The sequence below is a fragment of the Quercus suber genome, unplaced genomic scaffold, assembly GCF_002906115.3.
Source record: "Quercus suber isolate HL8 unplaced genomic scaffold, Cork oak 2.0 scaffold_344, whole genome shotgun sequence".
NCBI lineage: Eukaryota > Viridiplantae > Streptophyta > Magnoliopsida > Fagales > Fagaceae > Quercus > Quercus suber.
The window spans coordinates 20,265-39,075 of NW_027069796.1; the positions used below are offsets into that span (position 1 = coordinate 20,265).

The 18,811-nt window shown below is 37.3% G+C and overlaps 2 protein-coding genes and 1 pseudogene across 2 annotated transcripts; all 3 read right to left on the minus strand.

The window, feature by feature from the left end:
* Positions 1-428: 428 nt before the first annotated feature.
* Positions 429-1,868, minus strand: LOC136061713 (uncharacterized). Its single transcript, XM_065759842.1, has 2 exons — positions 1,314-1,868; positions 429-1,118 (listed from the first exon to the last, which is right to left on the minus strand). Exons 1-2 carry the CDS (start codon positions 1,866-1,868, stop codon positions 429-431), a joined length of 1,245 nt encoding a protein of 414 aa, XP_065615914.1.
* Positions 1,869-2,077: 209 nt separating this feature from the next.
* Positions 2,078-3,076, minus strand: LOC136061714 (uncharacterized). The gene is made up of 2 exons (XM_065759843.1): positions 2,560-3,076; positions 2,078-2,460 (listed from the first exon to the last, which is right to left on the minus strand). Exons 1-2 carry the CDS (start codon positions 3,074-3,076, stop codon positions 2,078-2,080), a joined length of 900 nt encoding a protein of 299 aa, XP_065615915.1.
* An 11,400-nt stretch (positions 3,077-14,476) lies between these two features.
* LOC111982948 (uncharacterized) lies at positions 14,477-16,274 on the minus strand (annotated as a pseudogene).
* Positions 16,275-18,811: the final 2,537 nt, after the last annotated feature.

An 18,811-nucleotide genomic window follows, 5' to 3' on the forward strand; every position in this document is an offset into this window, starting at 1 on the left:
AGACCCACTATGTCCAAACTCCACTGGGCAAACGGCCATGGACTAGATAGCGGGTTGAGGACTCCACCTGGTTGGTGTATGTTCGGCAAGAATTGCTAACATTGATCGCACTTCTTTACATAGTTATGGGCTTCTTTTTGCATGTTCGTCCACCAATACCCTTGAGTAATGGCTCGGTGGGCCAACGACCTACCTCCAGTGTGACTCCCACAAATTCCTTCATGCAACTCTTCTAGTAGCGACTCAGCCACCTCTAGATGAACACACAATAGGTATGGCCCTAAATAGGATCGTTTGTACAATTTTTGATCTTCGGACAGCCAAAATCTGGTAGCCTTCCTTCGAATTTTGTCAGCCTCTCCCCGCTCTTCTGAAAAAGCGTCATCTTTCAAGAATTTGATTATAGGGTCCATCCAGCAGAGACTATCTCAGATCTGGTGGACTCGGACTGCATCAGCCCCTGTCCTGGTGGGCTCATAGAGATCCTCGACAAGGATAACTCTCGGTAAGTCCTGATCCGAAGAGGTGGCTAATGTGGCCAGAGAATCTGCATGAGTATTACTGCTTTTAGGAACATGTAGCAAGCTGAAAAATTCGAATTCCGCCTGCAGACGTTTGACTCGATTCAAGTATCCTTGCATTCTTTCATCCTTCGCTTCAAACTCCCCCTGTACTTGGCCCACAACTAATCTTGAGTCCAAGAACACCTCCACGGCCTTTCCTCCCATTTTTCGGACCATAGACATTCCCATCAACAGGGCCTCATACTCTGCCTCGTTATTGGTCGCGCCAAAATCCAACCTTAACGACTTTTCAATGACGATTCTCTCTGGAGATGTCAAGACTAGCCCTACTCCAGAACCTTTCCGGTTCACAGCGCCGTCCACATACACTTCCCAACGGGCAGGAGGTTGTTGAGAGATCATGCCAATCGATTTTTCATCCATGTCTCCTTTTGTCGTTACTTCTTCTAAGCTGGGCTCCGTGAACTCGGCCATTAAATCCGCAAGGATCTGCCCTTTGACTGAAGTACGAGGCATATACTTTATATCAAAAGCTCCTAGAATAGTGCCCCACTTGGCTATCCTCCCCGTGTAATCGGTACTTCGGAGTACTGTCTTAAGTGGGAGTTACGTGAGCATAACGACAGTATGTGCTTGGAAGTAGTGGGGTAATTTTCGTGTTCCAAGTACTACTGCCAAAATTGCTTTTTCCAATGGCAAGTATCTGATCTCGGCCTCAAGTAGAGACTTACTTACACAGTAAACCGGCCTTTGTATACCTTGATCCACTCTTATCAGCACTAGACTTACCGCATGGGGAACCACTGCGATATAGGCAAATAAGACCTCATCTGGTTCAGGGCTAGACATAATTGGTGGCCGAGCCAAGTAGTCCTTAAGTTGTTGGAAAGCTGAGGCACATTCTTCAGTCCATTCAAATCCCTTCCACTTGTTGATCAGCGAGAAGAAGGGTTTACACCTATCAGCGGACCTGGAGATAAACCGATTCAAAGCAGCTGCCATTCCTGTTAACTTCTGGACCTCTTTCGGATTCCGAGGAGGCTGCAGATTTTGAATAGCCTTTATCTGATCGGGATTGACCTCAATTCCCCTGTGTATTACCATGTAACCCAAAAATTTGCCTGATCCCACCCCAAATGAGCACTTTGAGGTGTTCAAGCGCAACTTATGTCTCCTCAGGGTTTCAAAAACGTTATCAAGGTCCTTCACATGCTCGGAAATAACCCTGCTTTTTACCACTATATCATCTATATAGACCTCAATGCTTTTGCCCAATTGTGATTCAAACATCTTGGTCATCATCCGCTGATAAGTAGAGCCTGCGTTTTTCAGACCGAATGGCATCACTTTATAGTGGTAGTTACTAATGGGAGTGACAAAAGCTGTTTCTCCTGGTCATTTGGGGCTAACGGTATCTGATGGTAACCTTGAAAAGCATCCAAGAAACTCATCCGAGGATGGCCGACAGTAGCATCTACTAATTGATCAATCTTCGGCATAGGGAATGGATCCTTAAGACAAGCCTTATTCAAGTCTGTAAAGTCCACACAAACTCACCACTTTCCGCTCTTCTTCTTTACCACCATAGTATTTGCCAACCATTCGGGGTAAAAAACTTCCTTAATAGCCCCAGCCTGTTTGAGCTTCATCACCTCTTCTTTAATTGCATCCGCATGCTCTTTGGATGGATGCCGAGGAGGCTGCTTCTTGGGTACACTCAGTGGGTTAACCCTCAAATGATGGCAAATGAACTCCAGGTCCACTCCTGGGGTTTCATAAGTACTCCAGGCGAATACATCAATATTTCTTTTAAGGAAATCGATTAGCTCTTTCTTCTCTGGTTGAGGTATCTGAGACCCGATTTGAAAGTATCTTTCAGGATTGTTCCCAATTAAAACCTGTACTAAGTCCTCGCATTTAGCGCCCTCATCAAGATCTTCAACAGGTGATAACCGACCCCTTAATTGCTATAGGTCTCCCTTCGCCCTGGCTGACGATTCAATCTCAGGCTCATGTCGTATGGCAGCCACCAAACATTGCCTAGCCGAGGATTGATTTCCGCGGATTTCACAAACACGCCCTTCAGATGGATATTTGACTTTTTGATGCAGAGTGGAGGAAATAACCCCTAACGTATGTAACCAAGGCCTGGCTACAATCACCGTATAAGGGAAATAGACATCTACCACAATGAAGTCTACCTCAACTACTTCTGAGCCAGTCTGTACAGGCAGCCGTATCTGTCCTTTCGGAGTAACCATCCTTCCCTCGAAGCTGACCAGGGGAGAACAGTATGGAGTTAAGTCATCAAGCGTGAGGTTCAGCCCCTTGAAGAGGTCAGGATACATGATCTCCACTGCGCTACCCTGGTCTACCATCACCCTCTTCACATCATATCCCCCGATCCTAAGTGTGACTACCAAAGCGTCGTCGTGAGGCTGAATGGTCCCAGCTTTATCTTCGTCCGAAAAGCCTAAAACGAGCGAGGCAACCTGTCTAGAGCTCCTCGGATCTCGGCCAATATCCCCTGCTGGTAGCCGAGCCACTGACATAACCTTGGTCGGCCAGGACCCTGTTCTTCTTGGCGCTGCGAAAATGACGTTAATAGTACCTAATGGAGGTTTCGTAGAATCTCTCTTCTCGGACTCAAAATTTGCTTGACCTCCTCAGCCACTGGAGTGGTGCAAAAGATACCTCAACCTGCCTTCACGGACCAGCTGGTCCAAATGATCCCACAAGCTTCTGCAGTCTTCAGTGGCATGCCCATGGTCTTGGTGGTATTGACAATAGAGATTGTGATTGCATCTTTCAGGGTTCCCTACCATTTTACTTGGCCACCTAAAGAATGACTCGTTCTTGATCTTTTCCAGGACTTGATGAACTGGCTCTTTGAACACTGTATTGACTGCTTGAGCATTTGCTGAGCCTGACTGCCTGGCGAAATCTCTCCTCGGCTTATTGTTGTTATAACGATCTGACCTGAAGTCCTTCCTGTCCTGGGGGGTAACCTTATCCTTACCCTTCCCTTGCTGCTGATCTTCTTCAACCCTTTATATTTCTCAATACGGTCCATAAGCTGACGCATGTTAGTGACAAGCTTGCCGGACAAGGATGTCCTTAAACCATGATCAGTGGGGAAACCCAGCTTAAACGTGTCTAAGGCCATTGCATCAAAGTTGCCTTCCATATCATTAAACATCTCCCAATATCTATCTGAATACGCCTTAAGGGACTCGCCTTCACGCATGCTTAAGGATAGCAGAGAAGACAAGGGCCTGGCCACCCTTCGGCATGTGACGAAACGTGAACCAAAAGCTCGAGTGAGCTCTTGGTAGGAATTGATGGAGTCTGCTTTCAAATTGTCAAACCACCTCATGGCCACGGGTCCAAGACTGGAAGGGAATACCTTACACATCAGAGTTTCATCTCTGGAGTAGACAGCCATTCTTTGGTTAAAATGGCTCACATGTTCCACAGGGTCAGTTTTACCGTTGTAAATAGTAAAGGTTGGTTGGTTAAAACGCCGAGGAAGCTTCGCTCCTTCAATCCTGCACGTGAAAGGTGACCTGGAGATTTGATTCAAAGCCTTACTCATGGCATCATTTCCCACCCCTCCATGTGATGGCCTTTGAGGTTGCCTCTTGCGAGGGTGTTCATCCTCATATGAAAAAGATTCACTGATGGGAGTTCGAGACCTCTATTCATAAGTAATGTCTTGTCCGTCACCTGAGTCATCATCAGAGTGCGAGACAGCACGTTTTCGCTTCGCATGGCGCAACTCCCTTCTTAACCTTTCAATCTCTATTTGCATGATGTTCTTCTCTACATAAGAAACATGACTTCCGCCACGAGGTTGAGTTCGTTCAGTGTGTGTAGTATGCACACTGCCTTCACGGTCTTGTCTTCGTTCCAAATTGAGAAAATGGTCTATATGTTGGGACGCCCCAGATTCTGCCGGTTGTTGCCCTGGTTCAGCCATGACCAACTGCTGCTTCCCCTTACACTCAAGCTCTCCCCACAGACGGCGCCAATTGTAGGGTTAGGATTTGTGGCCCAAGCCCAAAACAATAAATTTGTAGAGTGTGAGTAAAAGAGCTAGGTTAAGTATTGGATTGACAACAACGAATCACGACTTTCAAACACAAGCCAACATGAATTTTCGCGTAAAGCATGAATATCCGAAGAGCTATATTATTGTTTATCTGATGAACAAAGGTCTTAGGGTTACAGTCACGTTCTCTCTTTCTCTCTATTCTTTTCTTTCTCCCCTCCTTCCTTTACGTTAGGAGTTTCTTTCCTTTATATAACCTCCCTTCTCTTCATCTCCATCGTCCACTTGTACTTCATCCGTGAATCTACTTGAGTATGTGTCACGTCAAGCATCTTCTTCAGCTCTGTGTGAGTGGCAGTAGGTGAGTATATACTGTTCTAGGGTCTTCTCCACATAAATGCGGCCAGAAAAGTTGCTGCAGAACATTAAATACGGTGGTAGCAGCTTTCCCCTTAGATATTTCTTCATCCTTATCGTCTCCTAGTGTACTCAGAGCTTATCTTGATCAGGAGGAGTCCTCGGAAGATCATTTTGACCTCTTATACGTTCAATTGATCTATACTATTCTCGTCAGAGGAATATACCCTCTTCAGACAGAAGATGACCTCTTTGGATTGTAATCATTCTTCCCTCTGAGGGTCCCACTTCCAGATGGGCCTTGCCCTTACCATCTCATTCTTCTCGGTCACACAATAGCTCTCATATGGGCTCTCGGCCCATTATGTTGGATTGGGCCCTTTTCCCCCCACAGTGGGTATAAGAGTATTCATAGTAGGGTGTGTATGAAATGAAAAGAGTCAGTTACAACCAAACAGGGTAAACTAGCGACTCGAGCTCGCGACTAGAATGAATCGTGAGCTAACGGCCTGGCCAGTTGGAAGTTTTGTCCTGTAGTGCAATAGCTAGCGTAACTCTTCAGCTCTCACTACATGCTTCACACGTGTGCTATTCTGGTGACTTGCTAGTCGCGAGCCAGTCGCGAGGCTCTTCTTGAATGCACACTTTTGAGCTTTTCTTCATACTCTCTCACACACTACCCTTACATGATTTCCACCTAAATACAGGGTTTCTAAATGTTGAATTACAAGCAAATTTGGCATGGAATAAAGTCAATAAAATGATTGAATAAATTCAACCTTGCAGTAGAAAACCTATCTAGGATTTTTCTCTCTGAATGATCTCCTTACAATTTGTACGTAATGAGGGTATATACAATATGAGTGAAGGTAAGAAAGTCACACTTAAAAATCCTCCAGGCAGAATGTTTCGCGACTACCTCGCGGGAATGCCTTACTCGCGAGACACTCACGAAATTGACAACCTGGCACGACTCTTTAGCTTCCAGTCATGTGCTTCTCACATGGTTACTTTGCGAGTTAGCTTCTCGTGAGCTTCTCGTGAAATCCATTTGATCTTCAATTAAGCTTGAATCTTCACTAACTTAATACTAAACTCAATACAATAAAATCCCGCAAAATACAAGGAACAAAATTAAAGCAAATACAACACTTTTTATCATGGAATAAAGCCAACATAAAACGTAGTTGTAAATCACAACTTTACATACACAATTTGTCAATTCTATACATTAAATTTACACAATATTTCAAAAAATGTACACAATTCTGAATATTTAATTTACATAATTTTTCAAAGAATTTACCTAATTCTATATATTCAATATACATAAATTTTCAACTGTGTAAATTCAATGTACAAAATATCTCAAGAATGTACAGTATTCTTTACATTCTCTTGCATCTAATGTATACAATTTTTCAATGAATGTATAAAAGTTTGTACATTCAACGCACACAATTTTTCAAAGAATGTACAAAATTATGTATATATAATGTATATAATTTTAGTTGGCAACTTTTCAAAGAATTTGCAAATTTTTGTACATTAAATGTACACATTTTTTTCAAAGAATGTATGATATATATACACACACATTTAATCTACACAATTTTTAATGAATTAAGACAATTTTGTATATTCAAGATACATAACTTTTCAAAAAGTATATACAATTTTGTACATTCAATGTAATCAATTCGTATAAGACTAGACACAATTTTGTACACTCAATGCAGACAATTTCTCAAAGAATGTTCATAATTCTCAATTTTTAATTATACAAAATATTTCAAAGAATGTACACAATTACGTATATTTGATTACATATTTTTTCAATTCTATACATTCCATATACACAATTTTTCAAAGAATGAACACAATTTTACACAATCAATGTGCATAATTTTTCAAAGAATGTACACAATTTTGTATATTCGAAGTATATAATTATTCCAAAAAAAATTCATAATTTTGTTTATATAATGTACACAATTTTTCAATGAATAAAAATAATTTTTTACATTCAACATAGGCAATTTTTCATAAAATGTATAAAATTATGTACAATCAACGTATGAAAATTTTGAAAGAATGTATACAATTCTATATATTCAATTTATAAATTTTTTAGATTATGTACATTCAATACACCAAATTGTTCCAAGAATCTATACAATTCTATATATTCAAAATACATAGTTTCTCAGAGAATCTAAAAAATATGTATGTTCAATGTATACAATTTTTAAAGAATTTGCACAATTCTATATATTCAAATGACATAATGTTTTAAACGTAAAATACAAAAAGTAGTACATATAATTTGTATCCAAAAAGCCCCCGATTCTAGGCGTTATTACATCATTGATTAAGTAACCACCTGAAGGAATCAATTGCTCTATCATTCTTAGGTCATGGTTCTCACAATTATAACGTCAATAATTGAGAGTTGAGGTAGGGTTTTCAACATATGAAAATGATTAATTTTTCTATTAATAAATAAGGTTATAAGGTAAGAATTAGAACAATAAAAAACATGCATTTCTTGGACGGGGTTTTCAAAATGATAGCATCTCATTTCTTTGAACAATTCCCCTTTTTTTGCAATATTAATATTTCTTGTAGATTCGATCCACCAAGTATTTGTAAAATCTTTCCTTACCTTATATAGTATTTGTAAAAGTAAAACCACATCAATTATCAATTTGATTATTTTATTTTTCATAAGAGGTTTTAATTCAAACCATAGCGATGTAGAGTATATTTTGATGCATTCAGGATACAGTTCATGAGGTTTTCTTAAATTTCCTCCTCCAATTACATTAACTTGCAACTCCATTTGTAATGTATACAAATCCTTTGAACCACTTTTTGTGTTCCACCAATTGTGGTATGCTGTATGTTTGATTTTTTTTTTTTTTTTAACTAAATTAAGCTATAGCCTATATGTATGGGTAATTATATTAACTATTTAATTCTTAACCCTTGTTTGCTTTTCTTACCATTTCAAATTTGTTTATTTTATAAGGAAAGTCAAAAAAATACATGATAAATTGTGGTTGGTGAAATATAACGTAGAACACAAAAAGTAGTACAATTATTTGTATCCAAAAAACCCCCGATTCTAGGCGTTATAACATCATTGATTAAGTAACCACATGAAGGAATCAATTGCTCTATCATTCTTAGGTCGTAGTTCTCACAATTATGGCATCATTAATTGAGAGTTGAGGTAGGGTTTTCAACATGTGAAAATAATTAAATTTTCTATTAAAAGATAAGGTTATAAGGAAAAAAAAAAAAAACTAGCATTTCTTGGACGTGGTTTTCAAAATGATAGCATCTCATTTCTTTGAACAATTCCCCTTAGAGTTGGGTTCAAGTTACACCTGGTGTAATTCTAAGCAATGTTACACCACTCAATAACTTAGTATTGAATTAATATTTTAAAAATCCAACCGTTGAATTACATATTCTATATGTTCTTAACATGCATGCCAATTTTTATATCAATCGGATGCTATTTACCATTTGATCCATATACTCATCTTTTATACATTATTTTAAACTACAAAAATTTGAATTTTAACAATTGATTGATGACATAGTTATTAATTTTTGATCTCCTTGAAATTTTGCAAGCATGAAGAATATATAAAGATAATGTAATCTAACGGTGGATTTGTCAATATTCGAATACAATTAAAAAATATTGGGTGGTGTAACATTACTTAGAGTTACACTATGTGTAACTTGAACCCAACCCTTCTCCTTATGTTGTAATATTAATATCTGTCATGGATTCGCTCCACCAAGTATTTATTGATGATTTGAGCAGTAATGAGGAATAGAGAAAAAGGAATTTCTCCAAAAAAAATATATATATATTTGTTGATGATTCAACACGCATTCCTTTCGAGGTTGTCAATTATATCTCTATTCGATTCGTTGGTTTGATCATTCTTGGACACTTTCTCTTGTTATGATTTAAATAGTGATATCTTTAATAGACAAGATTGAACCATAATTAATTTGTTGGAATCGTTTTCCTTCTTTCTCCTCTTCCCCAAAATGACTTTTATGGAAAGTGTTGCTATTGTGATATCGTTACTCATATGTTTTAGGAATGTCAAAATATAGTTCCTAGACATTGACATATAATTATTAAGAGCAATGGGGAGTTAAGTTGCACTTCAACCTCCAATAGGTGTTTGAAATCAGAAAGTTCTTTAGTAATAAGTTTTGTTCGATCTTCCATAATATCACAAAATTTTGCACACATAGTGTGCTTCCCAAGATATTTCTTTTTGAAATAGCCCTAACAACCACGGATTTGATTGAGTTGATTTATCTTAAGTGTATTTTGGAATGTAATTATTGTAAATTGATAGCCAAATCAAAATTTTGATCAAGTTTGTATTGATTTGACCAAAAATCAATTGAAAACCCAACAATCTGATCAAAGTAAATATATTCCGTAACAGAGACCACATAATTTCTTCAATTCTACAATTCAAAAGCCAAAATTGTGCTTAAGTCGGGTGAGATATTGCCAAAAATAAAAAATAAAAATTACTTATTTGAGAATTTGTTTTGTGGAAAAGACCATGGACTCTGGGGGGAAATGTTGAGAATTTTATAGGAAAACGTGTTGTAATTCCCATGGAAGACAGCTCTTAAAGCTCTGAAATTAATGATGCATTTTCAATTTTTGGTTAATCTTTATCAAAATATGCGTGTGATTTTCTTGAGAAATTCAATTCATTCTTAACTCTTTTGATTATGATATGTGTTTGAGTTTGTTTATGCATTTACCTCACCAAAAAAATCAGAGTAACGATTACTGCAAATTTCATAAAATCCATACGTGTTGCACAAATTACATGAAATTTAGGAAGGCATGGTCAGAAAAACCCCTTCCTATTCTCTACCAATTCCCACAATAGGAGGAAGTGGGAAAAAAAATTTTACAAAAATTCGACAAAATGCTACATGCTCATAAACACTCACCCACCAAAACTTGTCACCATATCCATTGATAGCAATTGCTCAACAATAGTAGCAAACGAAAAACAACATTCAAACCCATAAATCTGTGCAATAGATTGACTTGTCTTCTCTAAGATACAATATCCCATCTAAATTATAATATGATTTACATTGATTTTACAGTAATAGCTTTGCATAAAGCTTCGTCAAAAAAATCTACTTTTATTTTCCAAAGCATTATAAACTATATATTATAGTCTATTGATGTATATCACTTTCTATATCTACATTTAAAAAGTTTTTTGTATGGGCGAATGGTGTGAATGGGCCTATTAATAGGCATATAGGTCTTACTTTAAATCAATGGTAATTATACCTTAATTATACACACAAATATTATGTCCACAAAGTGTGAAGGTATGAGTTCCACTAAATAAGAAAAAGATCATCGCAATCATTATTCAGATAAATTTTTAGACCTTATTATCACCCTCCTTCGATTGAAATCCTTCAATTTGAATCATAAATATGTCTTCTTTTAATTTTAACAAGAAAAGTTGTCTTAATATCTTCGTGGTGCGATACCTAGTCTGGCCTAGAAACACACAATTTCATCTACCAAACCAATTTAAAATGAAAGAAAATGAATAATAATAATAATAAGAAGAAGAAGAAGAAGAAATTTTGTCCTTTTTTTTACTAATTAATATTGAAGAGCACCAACAAATTACATGTTTTTTACTCTTTAGATAGAAGGACAACATGAGAAGTACAAGTTTTATGTATCTATAGATTTTTTCTCCACCTCCTCTTCTTATTTCATCGTAGCTGATATAGGAAATGATTATATTATTACATTAAAGGGATATCATTTTGCTTCTCAAAGTTCGTGCTTAAATATTTTGCCAGAAACTTGAGATCTTTAGGAGGGCAAACACATAAGTTGCTTGTACACTTGCATCTAGAAGGGTCGCCGCAATCGTTAGCAGTCTGACATGGATGACTTACATTTCTCCCTTGAACTTCTACTTGTAAACCTGCAGGAAAATTTTATAATATTAAACATTCAATTTAAATAATATTTTGATATAATTAAAACCACATCAATTATCGTTTTGAAGATTATTTTATTTTTCATTAGAGGTTTTAATTCAAACCGTAGCGATGTAGATTATATTCTGATGCATTAAGGATACAGTTCATGAGGTTTTCTTAAATTTCCTCCTCCAATTAAATTAACTTGCAACTCCACTTGTAATGTATACAAATCCTTTGAACCGCTTTTTGTGTTCCACCAATCGTGGTATGCTGTATGTTTGAATTTTTTTTTTTTTTTTTTTTTTTACTAAATTAAGCTATAGCCTATATGTATGGGTAATTATATTAACGATTTAATTCTTAACCCTTGTTTGCTTTCCTTACCATTTCAAATTTTTTTATTTTATAAGAAAAGTCAAACAAATACATGGTAAGTTGTGGTTGATGAAATATAACGTAGAACACAAAAAGTAGTACATTTATTTGTATCCAAAAAACCTCCGATTCTAGGCGTTATAATATCATTGATTAAGTAACCACATGAAGGAATCAATTGCTCTATCATTCTTAAGTCGTAGTTCTCACAATTATGACATCATTAATTGAGAGTTGAGGTAGGGTTTTCAACATGTGAAAATGATTAATTTTTCTATTAATAGGTAAGGTTATAAGGTAAGAATTAGAACAATAAAAAAAACTAGCATTTCTTGGACGTGGTTTTCAAAATGATAGCATCTCATTTCTTTGTACAATTCCCCTTATGTTGTAATATTAATATTTGTCGTAGATTCGCTCCACCAAGTATTTGTTGATGATTTGAGCAGTGATGAGGAATAGAGATAATGGAATTTCTCAAAAAAAATATATATATATATATATATTTGTTGATGATTCGACACCCATTCCTGTTGAGGTTATCAGTTATATCTCTATTCGATTCGTTGGTTTGATCCTTCTTGGACACTTTCTCTTGTTATGATTTAAATAGTGATATCTTTAACAGACAAGATTGAACCATAATTAATTTGCTGGAATCGTTTTCCTTCTTTCTCCTCTTCCCCAAAATGACTTTTATGGAAAGTGTTGTTATCGTGATTTCTTTATTCATATGTTTTAGGAATGCCAAAATATAGTTTTTTGACATTTACATATAATTATTAAGAGTCCTGGGGAGTTAAGTTGCACTTCAACCTCCAATATGTGTTTGAAATCAGAATGTTCTTTAGTAATAAGTTTTGTTCGACCTTGTAGGGGTCTTTTTTGCGTACAAGGCGTTTGGCTGGGTTGCCTCCTGCGGTGATGGGCTCGAGTATTCTGAATAGGAGAGTTGAGACCGGCCCAACTGTAACTCACTTTGGACCGGCTTGTGCGCAAACTAGGCCTCGTCTGCCAAGAGTGTACTTATGGCAGGCAGAGCTGTTTCAAATTATTTACGGCAGGCAGATATAACAATAGTAGAAAAACAAAAATATGGTGACCTTTTCTTAATGAAAAATGACTAAGTAATCCCTATTTATGACAATCACAGTAATAACAATAGCTTTTACAAAAGAAGTAAAGGATTAAGTAACAATATGAGTTAATTGAAGAAATAATATCAAGTCAAGTTTGGGTTCGTAGAGGCAAAGACCAAAGAGGAAGAACGCCTTTTTTCAATGAAACTAATCTACCAAGAAAAGATCCTGCCGTGGGGATTAATGATTTTAAGGGAACCGAATCTAAATGATTAGTGCCCAAAGGAATCTCTATTGTTTACTTGCCTCAAAGAGAGTGGGATTTCGAGGGAGAGAGAAGGGAACCGACCTACTGGTGCATGCCCATTATATTATCTTTTTTTTGTTTTTTGTTTTCTCTCTTATCTTTTTTTCTTTCATTTATTTTCGTTTTGTTTTCTTTCCACTTCGTAATACCTCTGTTTTTTTATCCCTTATACAGGGCACGGCAAAGGTCTTCTTATAGGGTCTGCTGTGACCGGATTTTACCACTTTGCCCCTTAACCGCCTTTATCTGGTCTGGACGTACCTGCCGACCACCAAAGAGTTCGTTTGTGTACCACTTACCCTCGCCAGACAAAGGTAGGTTTGTGTCGTTTGTTAGTCCGCTGTGGCACCCTTTTCTGCTACAGTGTAAATGTTTTTTCTCTCTTTCCCTCATGGTATGCACCCAACGGTTCCCCCCTCAACCTTGCCTCTTTTGAGTGGTTTGTCATCCCAGCAGGACGTACCTCCCAAAAGGGCTTGAGCAGGAGTCACAGAATAGGTCTTTTCCCTTCTCCCTACCACCAAACCATACCCCCTTACCTCTTACCTCTGACTCATGACCCCACCACGTCCCATATTGGCTGGGTACAGGCTGGTGATGCCTGAGCCTTGCGCGTGCTTCCCTTTCATGTATGTCCAAAATCTGCCTGCTGCTCATACGTTTACCGCGGTTTGGAGCTTTGTTTGAAGAGTCTGCCACACTTCTTCGTTCTTTTATGTGGGCCGTTTTATAATTCATTGTTTCCTTTAGGGGCTATGCTTCATTTGATACTGGGTTTTACATTTCTCTTAGCCCATTTCTTGATTGCCATCATGTCCTGTCATACTATTCTGTCATTCCTATTGTAATAACTTGGTCCTGCTGGTCCTCTTTTAAACTTGCTGTTTACCCTCTTCCCCAAATGGCTTTGCATGGTCATAGGCTTTCTTACTTAAGGGCTTCTGTGTCCCCTTGAGCATCCTTGGCCCATTTACTTGTTTTGGACATTCTCGGCCCATTTCCTAACTTTGTGTTCCCATGAGCTTTTACTTACTTTATTGGACTTACCCAGTCCAATTACTTCATACTCATCCTTGGGGTTTGTGGTCCTGCCAACAATCCCCTACTCTTTTTGCTTACATTACTTTGAGCCTGTCGCGGCTCATTCTTACTTTTTCACATCATACACTGCCTATGAGTTTGTTATTCTCTCTTTCCGGGCCTTTCGAGCCCACTTACTTCCTCAAGACTCATTTATTTATTTTATGGACCTGTGACCCATTATTCATGTCGCTTGGGCTTAATGGTTTCTTTCTATGCTTGTCACTTCTATTTGCTGTCTGCGTTGCGAGTTGGGCTTCCTTCCTTCTATTTGTGTTTTACAAAAATGACCCTCAACAGACCTTCCATAATTATCACAAAATTTTCCACTCACAGTGCTCTTCCTAAGATATTTTTTTGTCGTAAATGCACTTTTGTCCCTACATTTTGACTTTTTTCTATTTTTGTCCCTATATTTTATTTTTACCACTTTTAATCTCTAAACCAATTAACGTCTTTCATTTAAATTCTTGAACCACCATTCCGTCAACAAACTAAAGAAGAAACTGATGGATCAATAAAATAATAATTTTTTTAGGCGTAAATGCACTTTTAGTCCCTATATTTTGACTTTTTTTCATTTTAGTTCTTACATTTTATTTTTACCACTTTTAGTCCCTAAACCAATTAACGCCCTTCATTTAAGTCCTTGAAACACCATTTTGTCACCAAACTAATGGAGAAACTGGCAGATCAATAAAATAATAATATTTTTTACACGTTGGTAAGTAAAATTGGCTCCACCCTCTCTTTCTCTCATCGGTACTATGTCATCTTCCCTAGAGGCCATATCACTAGCTGCTGCCTTTGCTTCCTCTCTGAGCTTCTTGTAAATATCACCTTTGTAAAATTTTCTCGTCCTAATTAAGAACCAAAATAATAGAAATAATGAACCCAAACAACGTTACCAATGTGATTATAATAAGAGCCATCCTGTAACACTGAGCGCCTGTGCATGTCAATTGCTAACCTGCCTTCCTTGTGAGACCTAAAGCTTCCAGTTGCTTCAAAGCCTCCTTATCATATAAACGACCAGCCACTATCACATTGAGAATGTAAGACCCAACTGGGCTAGAAACGGCACCAAAATTGTACAAAGTGGAATAGTACTTGAGGCCAAAGATCTCAGATATGATAGCGAATATTAAAGTCAATTGTGCACCAAAGCAGAACCCAATAATCACTGAAGTAAAGTAAGTAGAGTATGGGGTTGGAAAGGCTATTAAGAGATGGCCAACACAGGAGAAAAGAAGGACAAATGAAAGCACTAGGGTACGAGGGAATTTGTATTTGACTAAGAAGATTTCAGAAGCAAAGCCAGACATAGCTCGTCCTAGATAATTCCAAATGCTCACGAGTGATACAAAGGTTTCGATGCTGTGATCTGGATAGCCTAGTGACTTACCAATCTGACCCAAGTTGCCAATGGCTGTTAAAGTCCCACCAACACCACAAGTTGAGGCTACAAACAAAATTAACATGTCGATGCTAAATAATGCTTGTAATATTGTGTAGTCTTCACCTCTATCTGGGGGCTTGAATATGTTGCTGAAGCAAGAACCTGGCTTTCTTTCACTTGCTTGTGCTTCAATTGGGGGCAGTACAAGTTCCTCCAATATTTGTGGATTTTCAGCTACTACTTTCTCTTGTACAGGATCATTTATGGGGTGCTCCTTTCTCCTCCAAATTTTGGATTCTTCTTTCAAAACTGTTGCAAGTGGGAGAAATGGTAAAATAACAACACAAGCACTTCCAACATATTCAATTCTATTAAACCTGAGACTGTTTTGTATGATAATCAAAATCATGAGAAACCCGGCAAGGCCAAGTGAAATATAGAGGAAGGTGTTGAAAACTTTAAGTTCGGTGGATTGTCGAGCTGTCTTTATAATCCGAACCGTTCGAAGAAAGACAACGGAAACAGCTGCCGGAAGCCAAGCAATTAGCAAAATCAGAGCCTTTGAGTTATCCACATAGATAGCATAGTAGAGTTGTGTCAAAATAGCACCACTTATACCAACAAAACTCTTCAGAAGGCCTATGACACTGCCACGGTTTTCGGGGAAGTTCATAACGGAAGTGACTAAAGCTCCAGTATTTGCAAATGCTTGTGAGTTTGCACCGATGCATATATATAAACACATTTGCCATAGCTTGGGTTTGGCAACACGGCCAGTGACACTAAGCCATATCATGAGGTAGCCAAACAAGTTCATGATTGCCCCAATTAAGAGGACCACCCATGGGGGTGTGATCTCGTTGATAAGCCCAGATAGGACTCCAACGTTGCTACCCAAGTCTTTGAAGAAGCTGACCAAGTTAAGCGATGTCTGGTCATAGCCTAGGGTTGATTTTATGTCGTTGGAATATACGCTAAATATGTACGTTGAACCTGAGACAGACATGATTAACAACGGTGCAAAGGCCATGAACCATCTACCAAGGAGCACATGCAAGCCAAAGCTCTTCATGGCTCTCCAACCTCCACCGCCACCTCTGAGCTCAACCCCCACCACTTTCATTTATCTTAAAGGTTAAGATACGCACGCTCTAGGCTTGGACTTACTTATGAGGAGGGAGCATAGTACATGCAATTTTATACCCGTGTGGGGCGGGAAAGCCATGTGTCAATTGCAGTGTGCTTGATTTCTTTACCTGCGCGCCAGAGAGGTAATCACATGAGTGTGCTTGATTCCTTCAACGTGTAAAAAAAAGGCGTTAATGCATTTTAGGTTCCTACATTTTGCAATTTTTTTTTATTTTGATCCTTACATTTTATTTTTACCACTTTTAATCCCTAAATCAATTAACGTATGACGTTTAAGTCCTTACTGTCGGCCAACTAATGGAAAAAGCTAAGATGGCAGACGGAATACCCTATTAGCTGATGTGGTGCTGATATGACGATTAAAATATTATTTTGCATTTTTATATGCCACGTTAGCATCTTAATTTTTTATAAAAAGCCATGTTAGACAATTTAAACCCAAAAAGAAAATAAATTTAAAAACAAAACTTGAATTTTTTTTTTAAATTTTTTTTACTTTCATTATTTTTTCATAAGAATTGAAGTTGTTGTTCGTGTTCTTCTTAAATCCATAAAATAAACCAATCTCCAACAAACCCCAAATCCAAATCTAGCAACCAAATTTACTCCATCAAATCCAAAAAAACAAGAAATAAATCCAAGAAACTAAACCAAACCATAAAGAAATCAAAGAAATAAACCCATAAACCTAGTAACCAATTCAATCTCTAGCAAACCCATAAACCCAGAATTTTTCTTCAGAAACAAACACACAAAAAAACCCATAAAAACAAACAACTCCACATTCTCTCCAAAAAAACAAAAACACAAACAAACCCAGAACAAGAGCAAGGATACCCAAATTTGAACAAACTTAGTAACTCAAGTCTCAAACAAACCCAGATACCCACTCATGCAAGTTTCAAACAAACCCAAATAACCACTCATGGGCAATGGAATCTCTTCTTGATGCATGCTACGAGCACCACTGGCGATGTTCCCATTTTCCATCTAAACACCGTCCTCCACCGAAACCTCCAACAAATCAAACCCATAAACCCAGAAAAATCATCAAACCCACATAAAATAAAATAAAATAAAATAAAATAAAAACCCAGAAATTTAAAATCAATTAAACGCTCTGTATCGATGAAAGCGACATAAGATGGCGTCGCTCAGTTCCCTTGGTCGTTAGCTATGATCTCAACACGGTCGTGCTACCAAACTCTGACACATGAGTACGTCGTGCCGAGATCGATTCCAATGGCGGGAACCTCTCCATTAACAGACTTTTTTTTTTTTTTTTTGTACGGTCAAGATTCAACAATTTGAAAAGAAATTTATGGCTTAAAAAGAGCGCTTTCTGAAAGAAACGGAGAAAAAAACAAAGAGCTATGATAGAATTTGTAGAGTTTTTTAGATAGAAATGTGTTAAGAACAAAGGAGGGCCTTTTATTTTTGTGTCTGTGTTTGTGTTTTAATTAGATTTTTTTTTTTTTTGAAACCGGTTTTTAATTAGATTTAAGTTTTGTTTTATAATTTATTTTCTTTTTTGGTTTAAATTTTCTGACATGGCTTTTTATTAAAAAAAAATTAAAATGCTGATGTGGCATATAAAAATGCCAAATAATATTTTTTAATAATATTTTAATCGTCACATCAGTGCTACATCAGTTAATTGGGTGTTCCGTCTGCCACCTCAGCTTTTCCCATTAGTTAGCTGATGATAAGGACTTAAATGTTATGCGTTAATTGGTTTAGGGACTAAAAGTGGTAAAAATAAAATGTATAACCAAAATAGAAAAAGTGCAAAATGTAGGGACTAAAAGTGTATTTACGCCTTAATAAAAATTACTTAGTTGAGAATTTGTTTTGTGGAAAAGACCATGGATTCTTGGGGAAAATGTTAAAAATTTTATAGGAAAACATGTTGTAATTCCTAATAGCTTACTTAGTGTGTAAAACATAGTGAATGTTTAGACCTTCAATTTCAAAATTACCAACACAAGCTTATACTTAAACAATATATATGCGAAATGATAAGTACAAGCTATACCCAAACAACCAAACTACTCTAAGCCATAATGTAATCACAATACAGTAGTAATTAAAAGCAAAGAGTAAGGGTTAGAAAGATGCAAACACAAGATAACACCAGCACGTGTTATCGAAAAGAAAACTGAAGAACTCAGCAAAAAATCTCTCCGCCACCCTCTAAGCGGTAAAATGACCCACTAGAAAATCAGTTGGGATATACGAATAGCAATAGACACTCCAAACCTAATCTACCCGATGCACCTAAGCACTCCAAGCTTCTTGCTCCAATAAGGTTAAGCCTAACAATGTCTTCTTTAGCTTTTCGGATCCCGCAATAAGCTCCATATTGCTCCCACCATCCTTTGCATCTTCCAATACTTTCCAAAATTCCAAAAACACTCTCAACACTCTAAATGGGTGTGGGTTGTGTTTGGGAACAAATCT